Here is a 27451-nt window from a genome sequence, read left to right as displayed (position 1 = left end):
TGAAGGCAGGGCCCTTGGGAGCAGCAGTGACCTCATTGTCTGAGAAGCCAGGGTGGGAGGGCGGGGCAGAGACATCCAGCTAGTGACGACTGGCCCAACAAAGGCCCGGAGACGTGACAGAGACAATGTGTTAGTGGGTAAACGGAAAAGAATCCAGAAAGACAAACTGCTCCTTCCTCACATTTCAACTAGGAAGGAAATAAAGCATTTCTGGGAGGTAATTTCTTTGAATTTCTTTTGGTACCTTGCTCCGAGGTCCCTGGTTCTCCTCTGGACAGCTAGAAGGCGTTCAGTAAATGTTTATCGTGCTTCCCCCCATTTCCTTCTCCCTCTGGAGCAATGCTCTGCTGAGTGTATAAATCCTGCTACAGTTTGTGTGCATGTTTTTAAGAGTTGCCTTTGACCTTACCTCATTGTGGTCAAGATCAAGAGTCACCAGTGAGACCGGAAATGGCTGGTATGCAGTAGGAGCTCAAATGCCCAGAGATGGAGAGGCATGTGGGGGCTGGGGAGGACTTCTAAAGTGCCTGCTGCCTTTCTGTTGTAATATTAAGTCCCCGCCCACTTGACACTGGACTGAACCCTGCGTAGTTGTGGGGTGATGCTGTGCAAACCCCTAACAGTGGCCGGGTATACAGCAGGTACTCACTACCCACCAGCTGGACTGGATCTAGGTCTCGAGTGATCAGACCTCATAAGCCTGTCTGACCTTTGAAACAGGACAGGGAGGGACGTGGCCCCCAATCCTGCTTTGCCTGGTCGGCATGTGCTATAGGTGACCCCGGGTCTCGGGTTCTAAAGCCCAGAGTCGGCTGAACATGGTGGGATGGGATTTTTGCGGGGTTGAGAGCACGGGCTTGGGAACCAAACAGACTTTGGGTCAAATCCCAGCTCCCCCATCTCTAAAATGGGGATAATAATACCTTTGTGACATCTTTCTCGTCCTGAGAGTGCTGAGTGGCACACGTCCGTGCCTCCTCTCAGCCTTCAGCCCTCCTCACCCTATGTGCCCTGCAGGGTGTTCCAAAGAGCAGCCATGTCCACCCTGTACCCATCTCTGGAGGACCTGAAGGTAGACCAAGCCATGCAGGTAAAGTGCCAGGCTACAAGCCTGGGGTCCCCTGACGGGGCCTTCTGGATTGCGCCAGGGTAGCTAAGGGAGGCTTGTCTTGGGTCAAGTGTTGGGGACCCCTGGGAGTTCCTGACTGGCCCCAGGGCATGCAGGTCCCCACTGCAGGGCCTGCTGAGCAGAGCAGGTGTCCAGAGGCCAAGGCAATGGAATTACAGCAGGTGGAGAAGACCACGCAGCTGCAGACCGGCCTGTCTGGTGCCTGCTCTGTCCCAGTGCTTCTTCCATCCGGGTTCGTGTAGAACCCATGCTCTAGGACAAGCTTCCAGAGTAAACCCCGTGGCCGTGGCGTTTGGCCTACTCAGCCCCCAGAAGCCCTTTTCTCCTCCATCCCACATGAGGTCCTAGTGGGTTTTGAGAATTGGGGGCTTTTCGACTAAAAATTTGCCTTGGCTGCCTCAGGTAGTAAACGAGTTGTGACATTTGGTGGGTCGCGGGCTCCTGGGAGAACCTCCCTCCAGAAGCGTGGACATCTGCAGAGGCCATATTTACTCCAAGGGTCATGGACATCCCCCCTCAGGCCGCCAGCATACCTAATGCCCTGACCCCAGCCTCAGGGAGCCCCAGGCCTCAAGGGCTCTGCGGCTCATGGCCACAGCTGACTGGCACTCCCCATCCATCCCCAGGCCGAGGCCAGAGCCGTACCCAGGATGCCCGCCCTGCCGGGGCAGGGAACAGACTCCGAGCCGTCAGGTGAGTGAGTGGGCTGGGGCTCTCCTGGCTGAGAGTGACCTCTGCTGGACATTTCTGAGAGCCTGCCTCCTTCCTGCCGCTGAGCCGTGGGCACTATGCAGGTTGACCCTCCCTAGAACCCTTTGAGGGGGACACTGAGAAACCTGCAGCTTTGTGAGGGCACTGACTGCCCTGACTTGGGGCCACCAAGGAAGGCTGCATGTGGAGACCAGGATGTGTGTGGTGGCCCTGGAGCTGCTCGTGGCCGTCTTGATTCAGGCCCCGTGGTAGCAAACTTGAACTCAGGCCCAGCTCTTCTCCTCCTCACCATGCAGTTCCCCAGAGCTGACCTCGGGTCTGGCCGGTGCCAAATAAAGTCAGTTAAATTGAACACCAAAGTGATACATGAGGCACTCAGCATCCCAGGCTGCTCCTGGAGAAAGCAGACCGTCTGAGGGGAGGACCCACAGTGCCAGCGAGCGTTCCTGGGAGTGCAGAGCCAACTCAGGGGTACACTGCATTCTTGGGAGTAAACAGCATCCCCAGGCCCTGTTTCTTAATAAAAATGAGTGACCACCTGGGAGCCAGGCAGGTGTGGCTAATCTCAGGCCCGGAGTAACACCTTTCTTCTTCCTTCCTTCCCTTCCCATCAGTTTTGTACCCAAACCTGTCGGAATTGGAAGGTTATATGGGTCTTTCGTTCTCCAGCCACGAAGTCCAGCAGAACCTGCCTCAGATTCCAGAAGGTGCCAGTGTAGGTATTTGTCTCTTGCCTGATGTGGGCCCTCCTTCTTGGTCTTACCATTTAAACAGACTTGAATCTCCTCTTTCCCCAGCGTTGCTGCGCCTCTGTTTTTTGATGGCGCTTCGTATTTTCAGCCTTCATTGAAAGTGCTGTGGGGTTTCGTGGTTTCCTGCGGGCCTTGGGGCTGAAGGGCCACTGCCTGCCCTTTGACCTCTGACCTGCTGGCCTGAGCCTGCTGGAGGAGAAGGGAGGACATTAAACCTGGCCTGAGCCTGGGTGCTTCTACTGAAGGGCTGCCTGTGACTTGACAGCAGCTGCATGGTTAGGCAGAGCCCAGTGGGAAGGGGCTTGTCATCCAGCCCCACTCCCCAAATTAAACAATAATGCCTGATTCCTGCTCCGCATGGCTTCAGGGAGCAAAGGAAATCATAACATTGAAATATTCACTCCTGAAAATGTATTCACCTATAGAATCAGTCCCAAACCCTCTCCCAATCAGCTCCAGCCTCCCTGTGGACCATGTGTCAGCTGTCCTTGTCTGCCAGCCCCTCCCTGGTCCAGTGCAAATCGACTGCAGAGTGCGAATGCAAATCTTACTAAGGCCGCAGGATTTCATGAAATTGATGGAAATGAGGATGAGAACTGCCACACTGACAAATGAGGATTTCATAGGAAAAATCAGAAAGGATGAGGACATGTGGGACCCTGAGAAAAACTGGTGACACCCTGGGGTGTTTCTCCAAAATGACCCTCCTGACAGTCATGTAGGGAAGTACACACAAGAAGCAAAGTAGGTCATGTTGCAGATAGTCCAATTTTAATCCATCGATTTAATCCCTCTTTGGCCCAATAATTAGGACAACCTAAATTTTGATTAAAAATTACAGATAGGGCTTCCCTGGTGGAGCAGTGGTTGAGAGTCCGCCTGCCGATGCAGGGGACACGGGTTCGTGCCCCAGTCCGCGAAGATCCCACATGCCGCGGAGTGGCTGGGCCCGTGAGCCATGGCCGCTGAGCCTGTGCATCCGGAGCCTGTACTCCGCAACGGGAGAGGCCACAACAGTGAGAGGCCCGTGTACCGCAAAAAAAAAAAAAAAAAGATAATACATTTTTATAATGAAAATTTTTTAGTTATTTTATTTCATTTTAACTTTTTATTTTTAAGTAATCATAAATTCATAGGAAGTTGCAAAGATAGAGAAGTCCTCTGTACTCTTCACTCAGTTTTCCCAGTAGTTCCGTTTTATGTAACTACACTATAACGTCAAAACCAGGCATTTTACATTGGTACAATGTGTGTCTGTGGTTCAATGTCATTTTATCACCTGCAACCACCAGCGCAATCAAGATAGAGAACTATGTCATCACCACAAAGGTATCTCTAATCTCTAGTGTTGTCCCTTCATAATCGTTCCCAGCCTCCCTCTCACCATCCGCAGCCCCTTGGCAACCACTAGCGTGTTTTTGTCCCTATAATTTTGCCATTTCAGAAGGTTATGTAAGTGGAATCACGCGGTGTGTGACTTTTTCAGATAGACTCTTTCCACTCAGTATCCTGCCCTGGAGATCCTTCGAGGCTGTTGCCTGTATCAACAGTTCATTCCTTTTTATCGCTGGGTTGTGTTCCATGGTGTGTCTGTACCCCCAGTTTGTTTAACCTCTTGAGGGACATTTTAGTTGTTTCCAGTTTTTGTCTATTATAAACTAAGCTATTATGGATGTTTGTGTACAGCTTTTTGTACGGATATAAGTTTTCGTTTCTCTGGGATAAATGCCCAGGAGTGCAATTCCTAGGTAGTGTTATAAATGTATGGTTAATTCTTTAAAAAAGAGAGTGCCAAACTATTTCCAGAATGGCTGTGCTATTTTATTTTCCTGCCAGCAATGCATGAGTGTTTTCAGTTTCTTCACATCCTTGCCAGCATTTGGTATTATCACTATTTTAAATTTTAATCATTATGGTAGATGTGTAGCATTGACCTATCATTGTCTTAATTTGTATTTCCCTAACGCTAGTGATGCTGAACATCTTTTCATGTGCTCAGTTACCAGCTGTATATTCTTTTCGGTAAAATGTTTCTTCATATCTTTTGCTCATTTTCTAAATGGATTGTTTTTTCTAAGTCAACATTTGAGACTTTATTCTAGAGTCCTTTGTCAGATATTTGATTTGTAAATATTTTCTCCCACTGTGTAGTTTCTCCTTTGATCGTATTAAAAGGGTTTCTTGCAGAGCAAAAAGTCTTTCATTTTGATGAGGTCCAAGTTATTGATTTTTTTCTTTTGTGGATTATGCTTTAGTGTCCTAAGAAATTTCACTGAGCCCTAGGTCCTAAAGATTTTCCCTTTTACTTTTGTACTGAGCCCTAGGTCCTAAAGATTTTCCCTTTTACTTTCTTCTAAAACTGCTATAGTTTTATGTTTAAATTTATAGTTGAATTTGAGTTAATTTGTGTATAACCTGTGGAGTCAGTGCTCACATTTTGCCCACGGATGTTCAGTTGCTCCCTCACCATCTGTTGAAAAGACTCTTCTTTCTCCAGTGGATTCCTCTTGCACCTCTGTTAAGAAGCAGTTGCCCCTCCTTGTGTGAGGCTATTTCTGGATTCTCTCTTCTGCTCCATGATCCATGTGTCTGTCGCACCCCAATACAACACTGTCTTAATTACTGTAGCTATATAATAAATCTGGAAATTTGGTAGAGTGATTTCTCCTGTTTTATTCTTTTTATCAGAATAGTTTTAGCTATTCTAGTTCCTTTGTCTTTTCATAGAAAGTTTAGACTAACCTTGCATGTATCTACAAAACATCTTGTAGAGATTGTGATAAGAATTGCATTAAATCTGTACATCAATCTGGGGACAGTTGACAGCTTTACTGTTTTCCCAATCCATGAATACAGAATATCTCTCTATTTATTTAGATCTTCCTTGATATCTTTTATCAGTGTTTTTTTCATTTCCAGCATACAATTCCTGCATATGTTTTATTAGATTTACACCTAAGTATTTCTTTTTTTTTTTTTGAGTGATTGTAAGTGGTATTGTATTTTTAATTTTAGCTTCCACATGTTCATTGTTAGTATTTAGAAGTACAATTGATTTTTTTGTATATGTTGGTCTTGTATCCTGTGACCTTGTTGAACTCACTTATGAGTTCTAGGAGTTTACTTGTAGATTCCTTGGAATTTTCTAGTGAAGTATCATCTCATCTGCAAATAGAGACCATTTTATGTCTTCTTTTCCAATCTATATGCCTTTTATTTCCTTTTCTTGCCTTATTGCTCTGGATAGTTTTTCCATTACTGTATTTAATAGTAGTGGTGAGAGTGGACATCCTGACCTTGTTCCAGATCTTAGGGGGGAAAGCACTCACTCATTTTGGTACTTTTACCTTAATTTTTTTCAAGGCAGAGATCAAATTGAGCCCATTTCCCCCCATCGTTCACTATTTTCTGTGGAACTTTTACTTTTAAGTGGATTTTAAAGGGCTCTTCTCCTGACCCCAGTTTGCCTTGGAAAACGAGGACCCCTTTCCTATTTACCTGTCCTCTCTTCTCTCCCTACTTTCCCGGCTGTTTTTCAGGGGTGTGGACTTTGACGCCCCCTAGTGGCGTCATTAAGCCATGTTCCCTCTCGCCCGCACGCGGGAAAGTGTGTGAGCTGGGGTGGACTGCGGCCCAGGGTCCACTCCATTCTCCTTACCCCATCCCTGCTCCCACCCCGGGGACTCTTGTGGCACGAGGCCCCAGGCGCTGGCTGACCGCCTGCTCTTCTGATGTCTGCAGGCAGCGGTCTCGGGCCCCTCACCGGACCAGGTGGTGGCGCCGGTGTCCGGGAACAGCTTGGGCGTGCTGCCTGGGGAGGTCAAGCCCGGGGTGCGCGAGATCCACCTGTGCAAGGACGAGCGCGGCAAGACGGGGCTGCGGCTGCGGGCCATCGACAAGGTGGGACTGGGGGTCGGGGGGGAGAGGAAGGGCCCCGCGGAGGGCGGAGGGCGAGCCCGCGTGCTGGACAGCGCCTGCCCGCAGCCCGAGTTGCCCGCCCTCCTCCGCGCGCCTCCGGGGTTCTGGCCGCCTCGTCCACCAGCGGGAGAGGAGGCAGAGCGGGGAGCCCCAGCCACAGTAAGGAAGGGGCTGCGCGGGCTGGGAGCCGAGGCCCACCTGACCCCTAGGCCAGGCTCTTCCTCTCAAGCCCCTCCTACAAGGCCCGAGGGCTGGCTCTGGGTTGCGCCAGGGATCCTCTACCTGCCCCTCCGTGGGCTCCTTGCCTCCTTGCCCCCCAGTCAAAGGGATCTGGCTTCTGGGCGGCTGTCTGCAGACAGTGGAAGCTGGGGGCCCTGGATGCCAGTGTGAGAGGCCTTGTAGTCCAGTGGTTGGGGGTGCAGCCTCCAGTTGGGGTTGAATTCCTGACCCCGTTGCTTCCTAGCTGTGTGGCCTGGAGTGTTTCCTCGCCAGGAAAATGGGGTTGCCCTTGTCTGCTGCGCAGAGCTGCAGTCCCAGTGCCCTGCAGGCTCTGGGAGGATCGGGAGGCAAACAGCAGCTTGGAGGAGGGAGCTGGGCTCATGGTGGGCCGGGAGAGCTGACTGTGGGGACCGCCTCCCCCAGGGGCTCTTTGTGCAGCTGGTCCAGGCCAACACCCCCGCGTCCCTGGTGGGGCTGCGCTTTGGGGACCAGATCCTGCAGATTGATGGGCGCAACTGTGTCGGGTGGAGCACAGACAAAGCCCACCGGGTGGTGAAGAAGGCGTCGGCTGAGAAGATTGTCATGGTTGTTCGGGACAGGTGAGTAGCTGGGTCCCAGGAGCCTCTCTGTCCACCCCCAGCCACGCCCCAGGCTCAGATCACTGTCCGTCCCTGCCAGGCCATTCCAGCGGACCGTCACCATGCACAAGGACAGCACAGGCCACATCGGCTTCGTCATCAAGAAGGGGAAGATCATCTCTTTGGTCAAAGGGAGTTCTGCGGCCCGCAACGGGCTCCTAGTCAACCACTACGTGTGCGAGGTGAACGGGCAGAACGTCATTGGGCTGAAGGTAAGCTAGGCAGAGCAGCGGCTCTGTCCCGGGACGTCAGGGGCTGGGACACGCCAGGTGGTGGGCAGGTTCGTGTCTGCGGGTGGGCTGCTGCCCCCACCCCAGCCTCAGTCCCTCATCCTAAGGCTGCTACAGGGATTCAATGTGACAAGGTACACAGAGCTTCGAGCACAGTGCATGCACAAAGTAATTGCTCAGTAAATATAAGCTATTGTTACTTACACGTGGAGGCCAGAGGTGTGACAGGGAGCCGGGGGGTGGGGGTGGGGGTGGAGTTGATGACCTGTGTAAGGACGTAGGTGCCCAGGTGGCTCCTGGCTGCATGGACACCTCCCTACTCTGTGTGACACTTCTGTTTGTATCCTGGATCTTGTTCAGTAATAGGAATATTTTAGAAAATTGCTCTTCAGAAGTCCATTTTGACCTCTTTTTTTTGCCCTCCCAAGGGGGTTTGCGTGGCGAGTTTTATCTTTAAATACAGAAGGAGCAAGTGGTCTAGGCCCAGTGCTGTGACCTGGACTCGGGGGTGGGTGCCCTTGGGGAATGGACCCTGGAGGAGGATGAGTCATGCCGCTTCTGGTCCCTGGATAAGTGAGAGTGGTTTATCCCGACTTGATACCACCAGGACCGAGAGTGCTTCTTCATCCCAGCTGTGATTTAGAGTGAGGGTCCCTGCCCTGCTGCAGCCAGGGCTTTGGGGCTCACAGGTAGGGCTCCCCGGGTAGAGGTGGCTTGGGCGGTGGCATCTCACTCCACAGGTGGCACAGTCTTTTAAGCCAGTTCTCCTCCGCTTCACAAGGACCATCACCGTTCCTGTCGCACATCTTCCTCCCTGTGCTTGACAGTCTCCCCACCTTCCTTGGAGGCTTGTTCTGCTGGCTTATGAGCACTGTGATCAGCAAGTCCTTCCTAATGTCTGTCTGACATCCCTCCTGCTGCATCTCTCCCCTCCCTTGGGGATCAGGCGTGACAATCCAAAGGGAATCCGTTGTAGCTAAAAGGCTAAGTGCAGTCACACCAGTTCCGAGTGGCTGGCTCTACTGGGTGTTAGTGAGCCCACTCTTTTCAAAGCATGACAGTTCTTTGTTCTTAACTGTTCTGGAGAGCAGTCCTTCTAAAATGTGCTGCAGATTCTCTCGTCCTCACTGATGGTTCAAGGCTTCACTATGAACTTATCAGTTATCCTACCAAACAATGGCGTAAGGCTCTAAGGACTGGGCCTGTCCCTTTGCTGAATGGCCCCAGATAGCTATGCTTCTTGAGATCATTTATCTTCTCAAAGGTCTGTCTATTTCTACTCCGTGGCCATCACTAGTCCCACCTAGCACATCTTCTCCCATTTATCCTGGAACAGCTAAGAAAACACATACCTGGGTTAGACACCTGTGTAAAGTAAAGGTCATGGTGTCTGAGTAAGGGCCAGAGGCTCTTCTAGTGGCCATAGCGTTTGTCTTTGGACTCTTTGGCACACTTTGTGTAGATGCCTTTTGTTTCTTGTTCTCCCCATGATCTGAATGGCTTCTGCGGGCCTCTCTTTTCACGAGTCGACAAGATGTAAGAGGAAGAAGTACCACACGGGCTCGGCTCAGGCTGACAGGAGCCCAGGGAAGAGGGTGGGGGAGCCCCTGCTGTGCCCCCACTGCACGGTTATTCTCTTTGTGCTTTGGGTCCAGAACCCGAGTGTGACGGGGTCCTGGGAAACGGCATACATGTGTGCTTGGTGAGATTCCCAGGGCTCTTTGGGGAAAGTCACGTTTGTGAGGCCCTGTTAGGTGTCAGGCCTACACAGGCCCTCGAGCTGAGGGGGGGAGGGGTACGCTCATTTTACTGACAGGGCCTCAGGTGGGAGGCCCACGTTCTTGTTCACCTGAGGGGCAGCCCTGTCCCTGATGTCAGAATGTCAGTGGCATCCTTCAGCGGGGGCCGTGCTGACCTCTCCACAGAGGTGCCTTCAGAGTTTCCCCTGGCCCCCGGGGTGACCGCTCACTCACCCCTTCTCCAGGACAAAGAAGTCACGGAGATTCTGGCCACAGCTGGGAACGTCATCAACCTGGCCATCATCCCCACTGTGATCTATGCGCACATGGTCAGAAAGTAAGGCTGGTCCCCTCCTGCCCCTCCCCCCTCAGCTCCCCACCTCCCGTCCACCCGGGCTTCCTCAAGGCTCCTGCAGAGCCCAGACCAGCCTGCCCTCTGCTCTCCTGCCCTTGCCTCCCTTCACGCTAGCCAGTGGCTTCTGGTGATTTGAAGGTCTTAGACTCGGTAGTGAGGGTCCACAAGGCATGCACAGGCTTTGCGGGGATGGGGGAAGGTGCTGCCAGTGTTGGCGACTGTCCTTGCTGCTGTATCTAGGTTGTCCCCAGCCCTGCTCCACCACACCATGGACCACTCCATCCCTGACATCTGAAGCCACGGGAGAGCAGCTCAGCCCTCTCACCCTCCAGCAGGAAAGGGAGAGTCCTCAGGGGACAGACTGTGGAGGCCTCTGCCTGGGGGCGGGGCTGTCTCGAGGCGGGCGCGTTCTGGGTGGGGCAACATTGGATCACATGGGCCTGTCCTTTATACACACTGGCCTCCTTGGAGCCTCAGCCTCTTAACTGGGCTAAGGCAGGGGCAGGGCCCACAGGCAGTGATTCTCTGAGCCGATTTAAATGCTGGGCACGTAGGCAGGCCAACTAAACACTTCCTAAAGTTGCAGCTGGGTCCCTTTCAAACTTTTGCCTCTACCAGTAAAAACATTTCCACGGTTTGAGAGAACAAATACATTTTTTTGGGAGAATTGTTTCTTTTTCCTTTAGTTGTTCTTTGTCACAAACTGTATTTAGTTATAACCCGTCACTGTCTTTGAATAAATATTTGATTTTACATAAAATCCCTTCCTCAAAAGTAACTGAAATTCCAGAATCTTCTGTCTCATGACATGCCAGAGCTGGTTTTCTTTTAAGCAGTGGTGAGACCAAGGCCTTTGCTACATATTGCCTCTGAGAGCAGTGACTGGGCTTTGCCACCATCACATGCCGCCGGTCCCGGGCATGGGTGACTATAGGGGGACAGTGTGGGGCCCTGGAAGGGGGCCCTGGCTTTTGCGCACCCCTGCCCAGCGACTGCAGCTGGCTTCCGCATCTGCAGAACGGGCGTGAGGACCACTTCAAGGGTGCTGGAGAGGATGGAACACGTGCACTTACAGGGCCCCACGGGTCTGATGGGGGGCGTGGGGTGCGCCAAGTGACCCCCTGGGGGGGAGTCAGAAGCACGCAGCTCTCTGGTTCCCTCAACCTCAGGAAGATCTGTCTGCTCAGCTTTTCCCAGGATGCGTGTTATGACCCCCATGCAGGTGGGGACAAGTGTGAGCCCCCTTCATCCCCCTCACCCCCACCCCCAAAAGACACAATATAAAGAAAACAGGCCAAGGATCTTGTTGTGTTTTCATGCTTTAATTCAGAGCTGTCTGCTGTAGGTACAACTCTGTCTGATCAAAAGGACAAAGAAGACAAAAGTGAAGACCCCTCCCCACCTCCCCCCTTCCTGTATCCCCTGAATTCTCTGTCAAGGGCATGGCTGAATGTAGCAGTGCACTGTGACTTGTGTGCACTGATTCCTAGGTCAGAGGGGGTAATGATTTCCCTGGGCAGAGGCCCCTCTGTAGGCCTTTACCCCAGAAGCTTGTCATCTGCCCCCACCCCACCCCCCAAGGTGCTGCCAGATACCCCTGTGCTAGTGGCGACTGGGAAGGGTATTCAGTGAAAAGCTAAGTTATCCCCTTGGGAGATATTTGGGATAAACTCCATTTGAGGCCAGCTCTCTGAGCAGAGTCCCGGCCCCAGACTGATTTCTGCTTTGAGCCTGGACGAGAGGAGCAGCAAAGCAGCTCTGGCCTGGACCTTATAGCTTAGGAGAAGCCACTTCTGGAGGTGGGACCCCAAGGGACCAGCAGTTCCAGAAGGTGGTTCCTGAGAACACGGTCCCTTAGGATCTAATCAGCTCTGGCCAGAGGCTGGGGACAGGGGAGACCCCAAAGATCTCTGCTGCAGAAGCGGAGGGCGGGAGGGAAAGGTCACAGCCCAGCAGGAGGTGGTATTAAGCAGGAAGGAAAAGGGGAGCCTTGGAGGATGAGCACTTAGCGGGAGGCCCCCGGGCCCTGGCCTTGCTTCCTGGTCCCACATCCTGTGTCCTGCAGTCAGGGCTTGGAGCCTGAGCCCATGGGCCGCTGTGCCTCCGCCTCCGCCCCTGGGAGCTGCCCAGGCAGCGCTGCCCCTTTTGCATAGATGCAGGATACCGAGCACACACACACACACACACACACACACACACACACACACACACACGCACAAGCCGGGGCCTGGCCGACACGGTCCCAGCGTCTGTCCCAGGCCTGGGCCAGAGAGCTGCCTCCTCCACCGACAAGAGGCAAAGCCCGTCAAGGTCCCACCAGACCCCCCAAAGGAGAGGCACCCCCAACACTGTGGGCTGGAGGCCCTCTGACCAGACAGGCAGGTCTTGAGCCACAGCAGGAGCAGAGGGCGGTGCCAGCTCCGCTCACCTTGTCCACAGTCCTCGGTCCACGCTCTTCACGAGTGGCTCCTCCAGCATCAGGGACAGAACGGACCACAGTCCCGGCCCTGACCACGTCCATCAAAACACAAGACACAGTAGGAAGGCCACAGACAGCAAGACGCAGACCGGAGCAGAGGGGCTACGCAGCTCGACTAGATTCCAGTGGTGAAAAATATATAGATTTTACGTTGTCAAATATAATAGTCATACATTTATTTTCTCAGCAAAGCTTTTGACTATTTCTAAGGAGACACCACGCAGCTCCGTGATTACGCGGCACAGGAGGCGGGGTCCGCAGCCAGTCCTGGCTTGGCTTTGGATTGGGTTTTTCCACTGCCCCTCCACGTCACGATCCCCAGGTCCTGTGGGGCAGCCCTGCCCGGCCCCCAGAGTTTGGGTTTGGTTCGACTGGGGTGGAGGGGTGCTCCACAAAGGATGGCAGGTCTGAGGCCCAGAGCGAGGAAGGGGAGCTTTGGAGGCACAAAGCGCGTGGCAGAGGGGCTCTCCCCACGATGGCTGGGCCGGCTGCCCACCCCAAGTGCATGCAGGCATCCCCCCTCAAGTAGGTGGCACAGAGAGGAAGGGCAGAGCCCATGCGTCAGGCAACAGCTGTCGGAGCAGCGGGGGTGGGCAAGCAACCTTGGCAGAACCAGAGTGGCCCCTAGGCCAGAGGGGTGAGTGAGATACAGGGTCCCACCCACACCCTCCCCCCGCCACAATGTAGGGCCTAACTCTGAAGAGTGGGTGGGATGACGAGATAGGTATAAGCCCTACAGAGGAAGAGGAATGGGTTTACTCTGTAAAATAATAATGCAAATAACATGTCAGCAGCTTTGCAGAGGGACCTAGATGTGGTCCCGGGGAAGGAGCGGGGGGCCAGTGAACCTTCCCAGGCTGACTGGGCTTGGGCTGGGAGCCCCACTCCACCCCCTACCTGGGAAACATCCCAGGACACCCTGCTTAGGCCTGGACGGACATCATGGCTTCAAAACCTCATCTTGCCATTCATCCCGCTGGAATTCCCCTCAGAGGCAGAAAGGTGTAAGATTTAGGAATCCTCATCCTAGAAAGCAAGCAGCCACCTCACAGGAGACCCTGGGACGCGTGAGAAGCAAGCCCCAAAGTGAACACAGTGCAAAGCAGAAGTCGGTCCTAAGGTCCCCGGATAAACCAGGGCGAGCTCCAGGGCAGTCAGACCTGGAGCAGTCAGCTGGTGGTTGCTGAGTCCAGCCCTGCCTCCCAGGCTGCAGGGCCCTGTCTCAGAAGGCTGGAGCTGCCCCCTTAAGCTGCCAGCCCCCGCCTCCTCCTTTCCTGTTGGCAGCGTCTCCAGACAGGAGCTGGGCTCAGGCTAGCGTTCCCACCCCGGCACTCGCCTGTCTGGCTCTCACAAAATTATCTGACACACTCAGAAGCGCCAGGAGGAAAACAGATGTGGGGAAGCTCTGGGACGAACAGACAGACACAGAACCCACACCGCCCTCTGCCCATCACCATCTTTCCTCCAGCCCATGGCCTTGACCGTGCTCCCAAAGCGGGGAGCAGCCGGAAGGGGATGGAGCTCAGCCCAGGCCAAGTGGTTCCAGACCCGCTCGGGGTCCCGGTCAGTTGCCTGTACTTTGGGTCGCAGCTGCCTCCATCTGAGGAGGTAATACCGGCCCAGAAGCCTGGGCTGAGGGCAAGGGGTGGGTTGGGAGAGAAGGCTTGGGGTGGGCAGGGAACTGGACAGGACACGGGGGTGGGGGACGGGGAGGCTTGGCACACAAGTTAAGCCCGGCCTCCCCAGATCAGCACAGCAGAGACTTCCTGAGCAGGGGCTGCCCTGTGTGAGAGGCCAGGTGGGCAGGGGGGCCAGGTTGGGGGCCTCACCACCTTCTTTCTCTGCAGTGTGTCCCATCCCTGTGCCTCCCTGCCCTTGGTCTCTCTTCCCTTCTCTCCTGTTGCAGTTTTGGGACACCTTCCCCCACCCCCCGCTCCCAGCCCCTGACACTGTTACCATTCTGAAAACACCACCTCCAAACCCAAAACTAAATAAATAAGATGATGCCCCACGGGAAGGTGCGAGAGGGAGGACGGCACCCCTACAATCGGTAGTCAGGCCTCCGGAGCCCGGGCCGGGATGGGGCCTCAGAGCTGCGAGCTGCCGCCTGCAGCAGTGCTGGCGCTTGGGCCCTGCTGGCTCAGCGAGCGACAGCTGATCCTGCGGATGGAGTGCAAGGCCACGGTGCAGCAGCCCCGCAGCAGGGAGCTGATGTTGTAAATGGGCTGGCCCTGGCGCCGCTGGGAGCGGCAGAGCCAGGCCACCGTGGGCACGGCTGGCACCACCACCGCCAGCAGATCCACGATATAGTGGCGGCTCCAGTAGCTCTTGGGCTCCTCCTCGGCTGCGGCCGCCTCCTCCTCCTCTTCCACGGGGCACGCCACGCTCACCGACGGGTTGGGGTTGGCACCAGGGTGGTGTGGGGTGGGCCCCCGCGTGATGGGCTCCGGGGCCTCGAGCTCGTCACCCACCGTCACCACCACTGCAGAGTTGGGGTCTCTGGGCCCCAGGGGGTGGGGATCCAACTCCGGGCACCTGTCCCCTGACTTGGGGGCTGTCCCGCAGACCTGGGCCTTGGTCACTTTCTCCAGGATGGTGTCCAGGTCCGGCTGGTACTGCACGAAGTCCGTCTGGATGGCGCGCTCCTGCATGCAGCTGGCCTGCACGCCGGCCTCCGTGCCGCACAGCAGCTTCTCGTAGGTGTTGCTGGCGGGGAAGCGGGGGCCCAGGCTGAAGGAGCCGTGCAGCAAGGAGCCCTCCTCGGGGCCGCAGTCCACCCCCGAAGATAGCAGGCTGCTGGCCTCCAGTGCATCCGTCCGGCTCAGAGTGTCGTCGGTCGCCACGAAGCCACTGTCAGCCCCGTCCTCCACAGAGGCGCCTGGGTGGTCACCCGGCAGGCGGTCGCCGCAGACAGCGGGGTCGCTCAGCTTTGTGTAGGTGGAGCTACGGGTAAGGGAGCGGGCGGGGGACCCGCCGGCCGACTCGGCGGCGCCGTCCTCCTTGGCGAAGCCGTTCTGGGCCACCTCCATGCTGTGCAGCAGCGTCTCCAGCTTCTTGTTCTGGATGTTGATGTCCACGAAGTACTTCTGCAGCCCCTTGTCCTTGTCAATCAGGTTGTTCTTGACGGTGTCGATGACCTGCTTGAGCTGCTTGATCTCCTTGCGGGCCTCCTTCAGGGCCAGCTGGGCCTCCACGCGGTGGCACTCCTCCTCGATCCAGTCCTCCTGCATGCGCGACAGCTGCATCTTCAGGTCATCGATCTCCGTGTCCCTGTGAGCAGATGAGGCACACATGCTCACCGCCTGGCCTGTCACCATCACCAAGGACAGACAAGGAGGGGGCTGTCCCCAAGGACACAGGGCCTTTGCTGCTGCCCCTCAGAGCTGAAAACAAAGGAACGACTCAGAGTTCCTCCCTCACCCTCTTTATTCCATCGGGGAAGCAGTGGGGATGGGAGAGGGGCCAGGGCTCAGGGCACGAGAGACCTCCTCTTCAGGGGCAAGAATGAGCCACCATCTCCTTCCCACCCCCTAGAGCCAAAATGCAGACAACTGTCCACATTTATATCCACTACCCAGAGAAGACAGCAGACGATAAAGATTCTCAGTTTAAAGATGCTACTGCTATAAAAACTTAATACACCCATTTACAAGTCTTAACATAAAACTAAACCTAAAATCTCTACTCTGCAGAAATGGATGTGGCCTCCTACAAAAGCCGGTGGTGGAAATTTTCAACGGAGGGCTACTTGGCCAGAGACCCCGGGGACAGAGTGATGATCCACTCTGTTTTTATGAGAGAAATTACTGCCTTGAATGTAGCTGATAATTTTACGTCTTCCCTCAGGTGGAGGGATGAGAAGTGGTGGATGAATCAGGAGAATGATGAGAACAGAGTGGCTGTCTTTTATCCATGCTAGATGCTTCCTCTCTGTATCTACCGTACAGAGGGAAGACCCAGAAGATTGCCGGAAAAGGCACAGAGCTATTCCCGAAAGAAGAGGCAACAGCAGGTAAACGAGACGGTCAGAGGACTCTTGTCCAGACACTCGCAGGCTTTTAAAATCCCTGAGGCACAGATGAATCCAGGGGGCGCAGGGGAAGGAGGTGAAGTAGAAAATGATGCCATCAAGTCCAGAGGTGAAGCCAGGGTGAGACTGAACAGGATGGACCAAAAGCAGTGAGAAAGGAGGAGACTCCTTCATGGGGCTGAACTCCCACCCTGGGTGCTCCTCCTTCGGCAAACGTCTTAGTGATCCAGCCCACACGCAGCCACTCAGCCCAAACCCTACATTCACACACAAATAAAATCCAATCACTTTGGATTTTATGAGTCCAGCAGAGCGACCAACCCAGATCAAGCACCATGCACTTTTCAAAGTCAAATTAGAAATTCAGGAAATGGGCCCAGGAATCTCACTCCACAAAACACTGAAGGGACTGGGCCTGCAGGGCTGCAGTGGCCACAAGGTCAGCAATGGCATCAACTGGAAGGGGAAGGAGGGGAAGGGCTGCCCTACAGGATACAGCTTGGTGATGGACGTGGGATGGCAGCAGGGACCTGGAGCTGCTCAAGGGCCATGATAACAGACATCCCCACAGGTGTGGGGATAGCGTTCATTCCTCCTGCCTCAGGGTGGGGGGGCTCATTCTAGGATAACCCTCCTCACTGACTCTGAGCCCTGGCGGGAAGAGTGAGTTTGAAAGGAGGGACTGGGCATGCTCAGCTCAGCTGGGCCCCACTCCTCCTGGGAGCCAGCAGGACCCCAGAGCTATGGCTTCCCAGCCCTGTCTAGGTCTCAGGGGGCTGCAGGATGTTACATTTGAACTGGGTCTTATAGGATGAGTTTTCCAAGGGAGCAAGATGAGAGAAAGGGTATCTTAGAAGTGGGGACACAATATATGAAAGCACAGAGTGTAGAAGCAGAGCTCCTTCTTTGAGGAGGAAGTAGGCTACTGCGGGAATGAGACGTACCAGACTGAATGTTCAGAGCCTGTGAGGAGGCTGACAATACAGCAAGTACAGAATGGCCACAGGTACTACAAGAGTATCAGGTGGAGAGGCCGGGGAGCTGAGGTGCAGGCGTGTCCACTACAGGGCGTCCTGCCCAAACCACACAGGGCAGACTGTCTGCTCTGAGCCACAGGGCAGCCCTAGAAAGGAAGCAGGGAGATGGGCTGTCTGCTTCCTGAGGACATCAGTGTAAATGGCCAAGCAGACGCAGGGCATCAGTGAGAAGACAGTGGGAAATATAAATAGAAATCCTAGCTCTACAGACAAGGAGGTCCACAGAATGCCACCTCTACCCTCCCCAAGTTCAAAAACACAACAGATACAAACTGGATCAGCTACCTGGCAGAGCTCTGGTCAAGAGAGACACGGTCACGCTCACTGTGTGCTCCAATTTACATGGAATATAATAGACAACTCCACAGAGGCAGAAAGATTAGTGGTTGCCAGGGACGGCGTGGCTGGGGAGAGATGGAGCGTGATTGTTACTGGGAACAGGGTTTCTTTCTGGAGTGATGGAACTGTTCTAGAATTAGATACTGTTGATGGTTGCACCGTTCTGTGAATACACTAAAAATCAGTGAATTGTTTACTTTAGATAGGTGAACTGTATGGTATGTGAATTACATCACAATAAAGCAGTTATATTACAAAGAATGAAAGAAAGAAAAGATGAAGGAAGGCGTGGTAGTGGTGGCCTCCCCGCCTGCCCTCCAGCGCCCTGCACGGCACCCTGTCCAGCTCACAGTCAGCTGCGTATCTGAATTGACACAGTCTGGAGAAGACGGGTAGGTGACGAAGAGATCAGAGGGCAGCCCTGAAGCTTCGATCATAAAGATGAAGCCGCCAGCCTGGAAACGGGGAGGCCGGGAGGATCAGGTCTGGAGAACGAGCTCAGACGGGCCCACGGGGGCTCCTGGGAGACCCCTGGGCTGGGTGGGAGCTCAGAGGAAGGTTTCTCACGATCTTACATCATCTATACGTGGATGAGGAGGAAGGCTTCTGGGGCCTGAATTGGTGGGTCACGAGCCCCTGGTGACCCCCTGGGAGGAAGCAAAGGAGGGCTAAGGGGTTGTTTCTCCCCCACAGAGACAGGTCAGCCAGGAAGAGTGCCCTGTGCCGCTCCTCCGCAGGCAGAAAGGAGCCAGGGCACGAGAAGTGGCCAAATGGGGCTGCCAGGCTACAACTGGGAGAGCACTGCCGTGGGTGGGAGGCCCGATAGACCCTCGCAGGGGAAACTGCTCCCAGCCTGGCCCCAAGCAGCTACCTGATGCTTCAAGGAGCAGCTGAGGAGCCCCCAGCCACGCCTTCCTCCCAGAGATACTGCAGGGCCCTGGCCGCCCGCTTACCGGTCCTGGAGCCGGTCCTGCGTGTCCTTCAGCCGGGCCTTCAGATGCCGGATGCACACCTCCTTCTGCTGCAGGGGGGTCAGGTACTGCTCCGGGGTGGGAGGCTTGATGCCATGGTTGTCACTGCACAGCGTGTACTTCATGGCGCGCCTGCCGGGGACGCTTGTCAGCAGGGAGGGAGGAAGGGGCCTGGCGAGGCACTGTGCCTCCAGGAGCTAGGGGCCCCGCCTACCCATCCTGGTCCCCTGGCCACTGGAGCGCTGCGGGCCAGGCCTCCCCCACGGGGCCCCTGTGGGCACGAGAACACGCAGCCCCTTTGGGAGGTGGGTTTCATTAAGGCTCTTTCGAGCACAGCGTCAGGGTGGGGAGCTCAGGGCTCCTCTAGCTTGGGCTGGGGAGACACGTCACAGAGCACGTGCACCAGCCTGGCGCCACCCGGGGTGGCGCCCCCTCCGCCAGCCCAGTCCCGGCACCGCAGCCCAGAGCTCAGGTGTCCACTCTCCCAACCCAGAGACCAAGGCTGAGGGTGGGAGAGGTCTCCCCCTCCGTGTAATTATCCTGAGGCCTGCATGGTGGGCCAGGATTTATCCGCTGTGTATGTGTATGAGTGATTTCATGTGAAAATCTAGTAACTGTATGGCAGCAACCGTTTGAGCCGTTTCCGTGTTGTCATCGTCACTACCCCCTCAGCATTCATCGTGTGTGCAAGACTGGTACTAAGGTGGCAGCCTGTCCTCACACTGGCATAAGGTGGGTGATAGTTGATATAATATTAATAATGCGTTCGTTTTCTTAGTGTTCTACAACTTTGCTTTCAAAGAATCACATTACCCTACAGTATGCCTTTCTCTCCCAATTGGAGAAAGTGCCTATCAGCCTATCATCACAGGTAAGAGGTTTGTAGAAAAATGTAACAATGTTTCTAATACCATATTTTGGATATGACTGTAATACTGCGTGCCATAAAACCTTCATAATGATTCATTCATCAGATAAGCTAGGCAACCATTGCTAGCTTCTCTGTTATCAACGCACGCACACTATACCTCTAAATAAATACGAGTTTCTTTTTCACATGATCTTTTCGTTTTTGATGTCTAGTCTTAGTAATACATGTAACAGCTACAGTGTTTTGTATCATGTAGGACAGTACTGATGTACTGACAGATGATTCATTTTAAAAACAATGTAAACTTACAGTATCAGTAAATACGGTATATTGCTATAAGTGTATATTCTTTCCTTATAATTGTCTTAACATTTTCTTTTCTCTGGTTTACTTTATTGTAAGAATACAATAAGTCCCCCTACATATGAACCTTCAAGTTGCACACTTTCAAAGACGAACGGGTGTTCCCAGGTCCAATCACGTGAGTTAGTTCACATGGCTGGTGTACTTTTCCAGGTACTGTAAGATTAAAAATGTTTTCTTTATTTTTTGTGTTTGCTTGTTTTTTATGTATTATTTGTGTGACAAGTGTTATAAACCTATTACAGTACAGTACTATAGAGCCAACTGCGTTAGTTGGGTACCTAGGCTAATTTTCTGGGACTTATGAACAAATTGGACTTAAAATGAATGCACTCTTGGAACAGAACTCGTTTGTATGTAGGGGGCTTACTCTATAGTTTATAATACATATAACACACCAAATACATGTCAATCAACTAATTACGTAATCAGGAAGGCTTCTGGCCAACAGTAGGATATTAGCAGTTACGTTTTGCGGGAGTAAAAAGTTATACGCGGATTTTCAACTGCACGAGGGGTCAGTACCCCAACCCCCTTGTTGGTCGGTCCAGGGTCAACTGCTCTAGGACACCAGCCCATGAACACATTCACACAAACGCAGGCAGACCCTTTCCATCTGCATGTGCACGCTCTGGGGGCACACGTGAGCACACACGGGAACACTGGCTGTCTCTGGACATTGCCCTGTTCACAGCTGTACCCTGGAGCCACAAACACCCTAGCACAGGGTGGCGCAGACGCGCGCACGCGCGTGTGTGTGTGTGTGTGTGTGGTAAGCATGCCCTGGTCCCACCAGGGCCGAGGTGGAAGAATTCCCACTCAGTGGAGGAGGGAGGGCCGAGGCTTTCACCCAGGGAAGGGGAGCACCCCATGCCACCAGCAGACCACGGCCAGGCCACCTCAACTCACAGCTTCCTGCCGGCTGTTCCGTTTGGGAAGAAACCTTCTTGGATTTTGGCTTAAACACCTGGGCGTGTTCTCACACAATTTGGCAGAGGCCTTGCCGCCATCCAACTCTGTTCCTTTAGGGGACAGGGAGTCCCAGGTCTAGCAAGAGGCAATCACATTTTATGGATGTAGAAAAGACAGGCCTTGGTGGGGCCCATTTGCTGAAGGAGCCAAGTTGGAGGCAGTTTTAAAAGTTTTGGGGAAGCTGTCTAACGTCTACCGAGGAAAAAGTATTTGTAAATCGTAAACTGTTGAAGAGAAAGTGTGGACAGAAGTGGAGGGAAAGAGAAACGATTCTCTTCTACTCACTCAGCTCCTGGCCTCTAAGTTTAACTCAAGTCAGGTCACACACTGGCTTGTTTTCTGTGTGGCAAGGGGAAGAGGCGCGGTGTCGGGTGGGACCCTGGGGTCCCCTCTGATGGGCTCTAAGAAATCTCCTTCCAAAAGAGAGGAAGCCAGCAAGGGCCCTGAGCCCCACGTGTTACGCCAGTAGACATCCTGGTGCCCTGCAAAGGCTATGACGAGAGGGACCCAGAGCTGTGGTGAGAAAAAGAGGCCTTTTCCCTGTGTCGGGGTAGAGGAACCAGGATTACTTAAACTAGTAAGAGCTGAGGATTATAAAGGAAGTAAATATTTTAACTTTTTTCCATATGCTTTCACGAGTTTTCCTTCTCAATATAACATTTAACACTCATATATTTTTAGTCACTAGCTCTTTGTGGGAAAAATATTTTTTAATATAGTATATATTTACATATATACTATACGTACCTGAGAAGAGAAGTATACTACAATTCATGTCCCTCAGCTATTCACACCTTGGAACACCTGGCAGAGCCGAGGCACTGCTCACCAGCAACTCGGATGGTGGCAAGGAGACCCTTGCATGGAAGCAGCTCTCAGCCTCAGGGTTGGGACTGCCCCCATGGGTTGCAGTTATGACATGTGTGGCAAAAATCTGCTACCAATAAAAAAGTATTAAAGTTGCCAACTATACACTTTTCAAAAGGTAAATTAATGCATCATCAATCTCACTCACACACCACCACCACCCCCGTTCTGGGGGCAGTTACAGACAGGATGCTGGGTCATGGGTCCGGCATATGTGTGTCACCCATCATGCGTGTCATGGTGGAAAACTCAGAACTGCCGCCTCAGTGTGATCTGGTCACACAAATGACGCTCACTCAAGACAAGCCTTCCCAGGAGGAGCTCTGGCCATGGGAGCTGCAGGCCAGAGTCTCCTGGCCTTCTCTTGCCTACGATTCTCAAGTTGAACCAAAGTCCTAATGAGAGCGGTTACGCGTTACGGGCCAGCAGCAGCGTGTGGTGGGCGCAGATATCAGCTCCCTGAAGCCTCCGGGTTGTGAGCTCCACTTTACAGATGAGGGAGTGGAGACTCAGACTGAATCACATCCTAAGCCCGTGCTCCCACCTCGCGCTCCTGGGAAGCAGGATGGGCGCCGCCATCACAGCCTGCACGTCCTGGTCTCTGAGGACCCACTGCTCTCCTTACCCGTCTCCCCAGCCCGATCCTGCCTTTCCTCTTTGCTGAGAGCCCAAAGCACGTGCTGCACTTGTCGCACACTTCACTTTCTAGAACCACTCCAGTCTGCCACCCTCACAGTGTGCCACCTGGAAGAGCAGGCTGGCGGACGCCGTGAGTTGCCTCCCAATATCCATTCTTGCCTTTTCTCCAACAGAACTCCCAGTTTGCTTGGGTGGCCCTACACTGGGAACCACTAACTCTCCCTGTGGCCAGTCATACCTGGCACCAGCCAGCACAGCATAGACAGAATTTCCTGGGCAACGTGTCCTGTCTCAAAAACACGAGTCTCTGGGGGTTCAGGGGCTTTGGTCTTTCCACCTTCTTCCTTCCTGGATGCTGACCTGATGCCTGGAGGTGTAGGAGCCAGCTGTACACCAAGGATGGTGGAGATGGGGTGCCTGACACTTCGGGGAGCTGCCCACCTCTGGCCCCTTGTTTTGAAAGCATCATCCCCAGTTTGTCTCAGCTACTGACTTTGGTTACGTGCAGCTGGGTATGATCACACCCATCTTACAGATGGGAACTGAGGCTCAGAGAGAAGTGACCTGCTCAAGGTCACACAGCTGGGAAGTGTGCTAGAGTCGGGGATGGTTAGAACGCCCACCTCCCCCGACCCCCAGGGCACTCAGGGTTCCAGCCAGCTTGGCCAGGCCGGGTGGGAGGGAGCAGCTGGTTACCTGGGCGTGGGGCTGCTGTCACTTCCCTTGCAGGAGCCCGAGTTACTGCTGCTGCTGAGGGAAGAGGCGCCGTGGGCATCCCGCACGCTCACGGGGGGAGAGGTGCGCCTGGAGGCAGGAAGAAGAGGCAGGTGCTCGTTCTGGCTGGTGGGCAGCCGCGGACACTGGGCGAACACCGCCAGGCCGCTGCGGCCCAAAGGGCCCCCACTTCAGGGTCACCGCCGGGGAGAGAAGCATGGCGGGGGGATGCACAGACAGGGGTGACAGAACAGACAGTGCAAATCAAGGTGGAAAACCAGAAGGAGGCCGGTCCTCGGGACTCCCCAGAAGGCTGAGCAGGGCTGCGGGCCAAGGGTGGGGTCCCAGCTACCCCTACCAAGGGTCCTCAACTTCCAGGGTCCCCCAAGCCCAGAGGGAAAGGTCCCTGCACGGACTGAAACAGAGGTGGAGAGGAATGGGGCAGGCAGGAGGAGGGACAGGAGCAGGGGCGCACGGGGAGGCCAGGGGAGCCTGGGTGGAAGGCTGCATGCCGTCCCTGCAGTAACTGTGAAGATCGAACAACAATACTGGTGACGGCAGGGATCCAATGGTTTAAGTCTTCAGAGAACTTTTATACCCACTGTGTCATTTGAGCCCATAAATAGTTCCTGAGGCCAGTGTCAGCAAACCCATTTTAAAGATGGGAAAACTGGGGCAACAACTTGCTCAAAAACAAGCCGGTGTTGGACTGGAGACAGAGACCCTCCCTGCCCCCACCTTCAGAGGCCAAGGGTCCGGGCATCGGGGAAACTCACCTGCGGGATCCAGCAGAGGCCCGTCTACTGCCTGGCAGGGACATGGCCATGAGGCTGTGGGTCCGGGTGAGGGGCGGGATGGGCGGTGTCCCCGGGGCTGAGGAGAGAGGGTGGGTTGGGGGGGCCGCGGGGGGGGCCGGGCCCGGCCACGTCATCCTCTCGCTGGGGCCGCTGCCCGGCATGGCTTCTCCTCTCACCCTTCAGCAGGACACCCAGGACCGAGCTGGGGGCTGGCAGGCCAGGCTCAGGCCACAGCTGCCTCCACCAACAAATTAGCAGGCTCTCACCCCACCACCCGACTTAAAATCATGATCTTCAGAGCCTCAGGGCGGGCAGAAATCATCAGTCCAACCCCGTGTCCTCCACATGAGCGAGTGTGCGCCAGAGAGAGCAAAGGCCTCACCCAAGGTCACCGACACTGGGGCCGGGCCTCCTAATTGGCTCGGCCCAGCACTGAGTCCTCTAAGCTATAAGCCAGGCCCCCAGACCCCTGACTCTCGGACCCCCACCCCCACGCTGGTCAATCCTCCCTCGGCGGAGGCTGCAGACTGGAGGCCTCCTGGAGCGGGACCAGGAACCCCAGGTTAGGCTGCGCTAGTCTCGATGTCACCTTCTCACAGTGCCCGCTGGTGCGTGGCTCGGGGCTTCCCGTCTACAGGGGAGATAAGACAGACCAACACACCACACACGTGTAGAAAGACATATGGATACACGCGGATATGAAAAGGTACCACGTCCCCTCCATTCCAAGGCATGCCACACGTGGCTCAGTGAACGTGCTCAGGGGGCCTGCCCACGATGCAGGACATGCAGCCCTCGCCTGCCCCGCCCCCCACTGCCCACACGCTGCACACAGGCATGGCCACGCCCATCCATGCAAATGCTCATGCTCATCGCGGGGTGCACCAGGAACTCAGGGCACAGGCTCAGAGCAAATGAGGAAGGAGACAGATGGGAGACGAGGACTCCTCCCTGCTCCCAGGGCGTGTCTCTGTAGGCTGCACCCAGTAGGAAGTGACCACGCCTGCAGAGATCCATCCTCGGCCCTCTTGACAAATCAGTAGAGAGACTCGGACCTGGCCTCCTGCCCAGGAATCCCAAGGCCCCTTTCCTGGGTAGAGGTTTGGGCTCCAAGGGCAGCCAGCCCTACAGAAGTTTAAGGAGGGGAGAGGCCCCATCCTGGGCTGGTGTTGGCTGCTGTGGAAGGAGGCCTGCACAGGGCATTAGCCCAGAGCTCCTGGAGTCCGAGGTGGAGAGGCCTGGGCTCTTTGCAGCCAATGTGCTAGTGCTGTGCCAGCTCCAGAGACCCTAGTTCCCTCCTTCCACGCTCAGAGCGAGAACTAAGGACAGTAGCCTGGGTTACAGGAGATTCAGCCAAGGACACAGTGTGCTGGACCTTCCCCCATGCGGGGAGAGAAGCAGTGACCAAGCCCTGCTCCACACCAGACCCCGTGCCAACCACATTACGTACATTATGCCATCGACTCCTCCCAACAACCCTATGAGGAAGTGCTGTGATTAGTCCCTTTACAGATGAGGAACCCGAGAGGGAACGGCCTGCCCGAGTCCCAGACCCCGTGTGGCAGGGCCAACAGCTGAACCAGGCCAACACCAGATGCTGAGGGGCTGGGTCTCAAACCCCAGAGCCCCTGCCCAGGGCACCACCCCTTCCCACGTCAGGGCCTCTGGGGATCCCGGTCATCCCGGCCAGCGGCGGGGCTGCGTCCTGAGTGGACAACGGCGCTACTCAGGTGGCCTGTTTCCTGGCTGTGACACAGACGTGGCGTGTTCCCTGGAGGGCTCGGACATTGCCAGCATTGTCTGCCTAGAGGTGTCAGGTGCCAGGCACAGGAGCCGCCGACACCCCACCTGTCACCTGAGCTGCTCGCCCCAGCTTGGCGATGCATCCCACCCACCATGCCCCAACTGCCCAGGCGGGGCCTCCTGGAACTGCAGGGCCGGCTTCCGGAGGAGGAACAGTGAGACAGGGGCTGAGGGGACAACAGTGCTACTCCACACTTGCCAGGAAGGCCACCAACGGCTCACCACCTCCTGGGCACAGGAGGGCCTCAACTAGGAGCAGCTTGGGAGGGGCTGACAGTCCTTGCTCGTGGGTGGACGAGGGCTTCAAGGATCACCTGTCACTGATTGAACACTTCTGCGGCCAGGTGACCGTGCTGAGTGCTTTTATGTGCCTTGGTCCATTACTTCAAATAAAAATCCTTCAAGGCAGGATTTTTTTTATCACATTTGGGTCCAAGGTCACACAGCTGCACGTCCAACAGACCCTGGCTTCTAGCCCCAGCCAGCCTGGTTTCACTGGCCATCCTCCCATCACCACTTCTGGCTTTTGGAAGGATGTTGTGATTTCAGGAGGACTTCTCAGCAGAGGCAGGACTCAGAGCTGAGGCAGGGCCTCGCTGTTCCAAGCCAGCTCTGGTGAGCATTGCTAAGGAGCTCAGAAAGTCCGGGTGGAGCTCTGGGCCCAGGTCCTGGGAGGCGGGAACGATGCCTGCTTTGCCTTGGAGCTGCGTGTGGCCTTGGTACAACGAGGGCTTTGTTGTCGCTGTCCCTGCTCCTACCTTGCTTGGCAACCCCACGCCTCCCTCCTCTCTCGCTCCCTCTTCCTTCCTCTCTGGCCAGGGGGGTGGGGGTGGGAAGGGGATGGCATTTGTACCTGGTTGGAGCAGACAGTCTCCTGGGAGGCCAAAGCCAGCCATTCATCTGGGACAGAGGTGGAAGTGGCATTTCCCCTGCTGGGACGGGACCTTGCAGGCTGGGGTCCCTCTGGGAGGGCAGAAGACACCCAGGCCCAAAGGGAGTTGCTTCCCCAGGATCTAGCCCAGAAGTGCCAGTGAGCACCCTGGGCTCTCTCAGGTCCTCCCTCCTCTCTGGGCCCCAGAGAGGAGGCAGATTGCCATGCCGTTTGTCTCCATGCCACCTGTTCGGCCTGGAGTCCCGCAGGCCTGTCCCCAGGTAGCCGCTTGGAATGGAAGGTGGAAAGGAAACCCCTAGCTGTGGGGAGCTGGGCTGATAGTTGCTTATCACCTCCACCCCAGGTTAAGCCCAGCCCCATTTCCCCATCCTGCCCACACCACGGCAACCCTGCTGCATCTACCCCTTTGATTAGTGCCTCACACACCGAACAGTGGGGGTTCAGGAGATATAGCAGGATCCAGGGAACAGGAGATGGAAGGAGTCAGAAATAGTCAAAGATATCTGGGCTCAAATCCCAGCTCTGTCACCCTCCAGCTGCAGGCAGTGGGCGAGTCACACCACTTCTCTGAGCCTAAGCTTCCTCATCTGTAAGTGGGGCTGTAACAGAACGCACCTCATGTGGTTACTGTGAGAAGAACACAGGATCGTGCATGCACAGGGCTTAGCCCAGTGCCCACCACACAATAAACACTCGAAAATGGGAACTCCCAGGATTTTGGCACTAGATAATTGCACGCAATGTGAGCTTCAAAACAGAAAGACTCAAGGCATAATAGTGCCAGGAGGGTCAGGGAAAGCGTCTCCAAAAGGAAATTTACACTAAGTCTTAAAGGGTGAATAAGAGGTCACCAGGCAGAGAAAGTGAAGGGGAGGGATGGAGAAGGGTGGGCAAAAGCCTTGAGTAATTCAATAGCATGGCTGCTCAGGAAACTAGGGGGCCTAGTGGAGGCAGAGGCACAGTGGGCCTGAGGCTGTAGAGGAAGG

At 54.8% G+C, this 27451-nt stretch overlaps 2 protein-coding genes across 5 annotated transcripts in view; one reads left to right on the top strand and one right to left on the bottom strand.

The window, feature by feature from the left end:
* Positions 1–85: 85 nt before the first annotated feature.
* SDCBP2 (syndecan binding protein 2) lies at positions 86–27268 on the top strand. Of its 3 annotated transcripts, XR_004345971.1 has the most exons (11): positions 111–217; positions 1018–1090; positions 1756–1822; positions 2455–2555; positions 6334–6492; positions 7153–7328; positions 7408–7579; positions 9582–9673; positions 9932–10325; positions 27110–27113; positions 27259–27268. XR_004345971.1 is itself a non-coding variant. In XM_032606867.1 (9 exons), the coding sequence occupies exons 2-9, from the start codon at positions 1037–1039 to the stop codon at positions 9984–9986; spliced, it is 876 nt and encodes a 291-aa protein (XP_032462758.1). In that variant the 5' UTR covers positions 86–217; positions 1018–1036; the 3' UTR covers positions 9987–10451. The 3 variants fall into 3 exon arrangements, 2 of the variants coding, with proteins under 2 accessions (XP_032462758.1, XP_032462759.1); XM_032606867.1 differs by lacking the exons at positions 27110–27113; positions 27259–27268 and having other exon boundaries at positions 86–217; positions 9932–10451; XM_032606868.1 differs by lacking the exons at positions 111–217; positions 27110–27113; positions 27259–27268 and having other exon boundaries at positions 1014–1090; positions 9932–10451.
* SNPH (syntaphilin) overlaps positions 11013–27451 on the bottom strand; it is a 41539-nt gene continuing 25100 nt past the window's right edge. Inside the window, exons 1-4 of one of the 2 annotated variants that reach the window (XM_032606864.1) lie at positions 23750–24211; positions 22956–23063; positions 18530–18679; positions 11013–15440 (exon numbers count right to left, since the gene is read on the bottom strand). In XM_032606864.1, coding sequence (XP_032462755.1) covers positions 14258–15440; positions 18530–18679; positions 22956–23063; positions 23750–23931 — 1623 coding nt within the window. In that variant the 5' untranslated portion in view covers positions 23932–24211 and the 3' untranslated portion in view covers positions 11013–14257. Of the gene's footprint in view, positions 15441–18529; positions 18680–22955; positions 23064–23749; positions 24212–27451 lie in introns of those variants that run through there. The other variant, XM_032606865.1, reaches the window with a different exon arrangement.

Source organism: Phocoena sinus, chromosome 15 (assembly GCF_008692025.1).
Source record: "Phocoena sinus isolate mPhoSin1 chromosome 15, mPhoSin1.pri, whole genome shotgun sequence".
Taxonomy (NCBI): Eukaryota; Metazoa; Chordata; class Mammalia; order Artiodactyla; family Phocoenidae; genus Phocoena; species Phocoena sinus.
Note: the sequence above shows the minus strand (reverse complement) of the source record. Positions and strands in the feature narration are given on the sequence as shown.

Excerpts from the sequence above, each read along its gene's own strand:
- SDCBP2 (XM_032606867.1), top strand. The coding sequence starts at position 1,037 with ATGTCCACCCTGTACCCATCTCTGGAGGACCTGAAGGTAGACCAAGCC. Across the intron at positions 1,823-2,454 it reads AACAGACTCCGAGCCGTCAG|TTTTGTACCCAAACCTGTCG; the intron begins GTGAGTGAGTGG and ends CCTTCCCATCAG. Across the intron at positions 2,556-6,333 it reads AGATTCCAGAAGGTGCCAGT|GCAGCGGTCTCGGGCCCCTC; the intron begins GTAGGTATTTGT and ends TGATGTCTGCAG.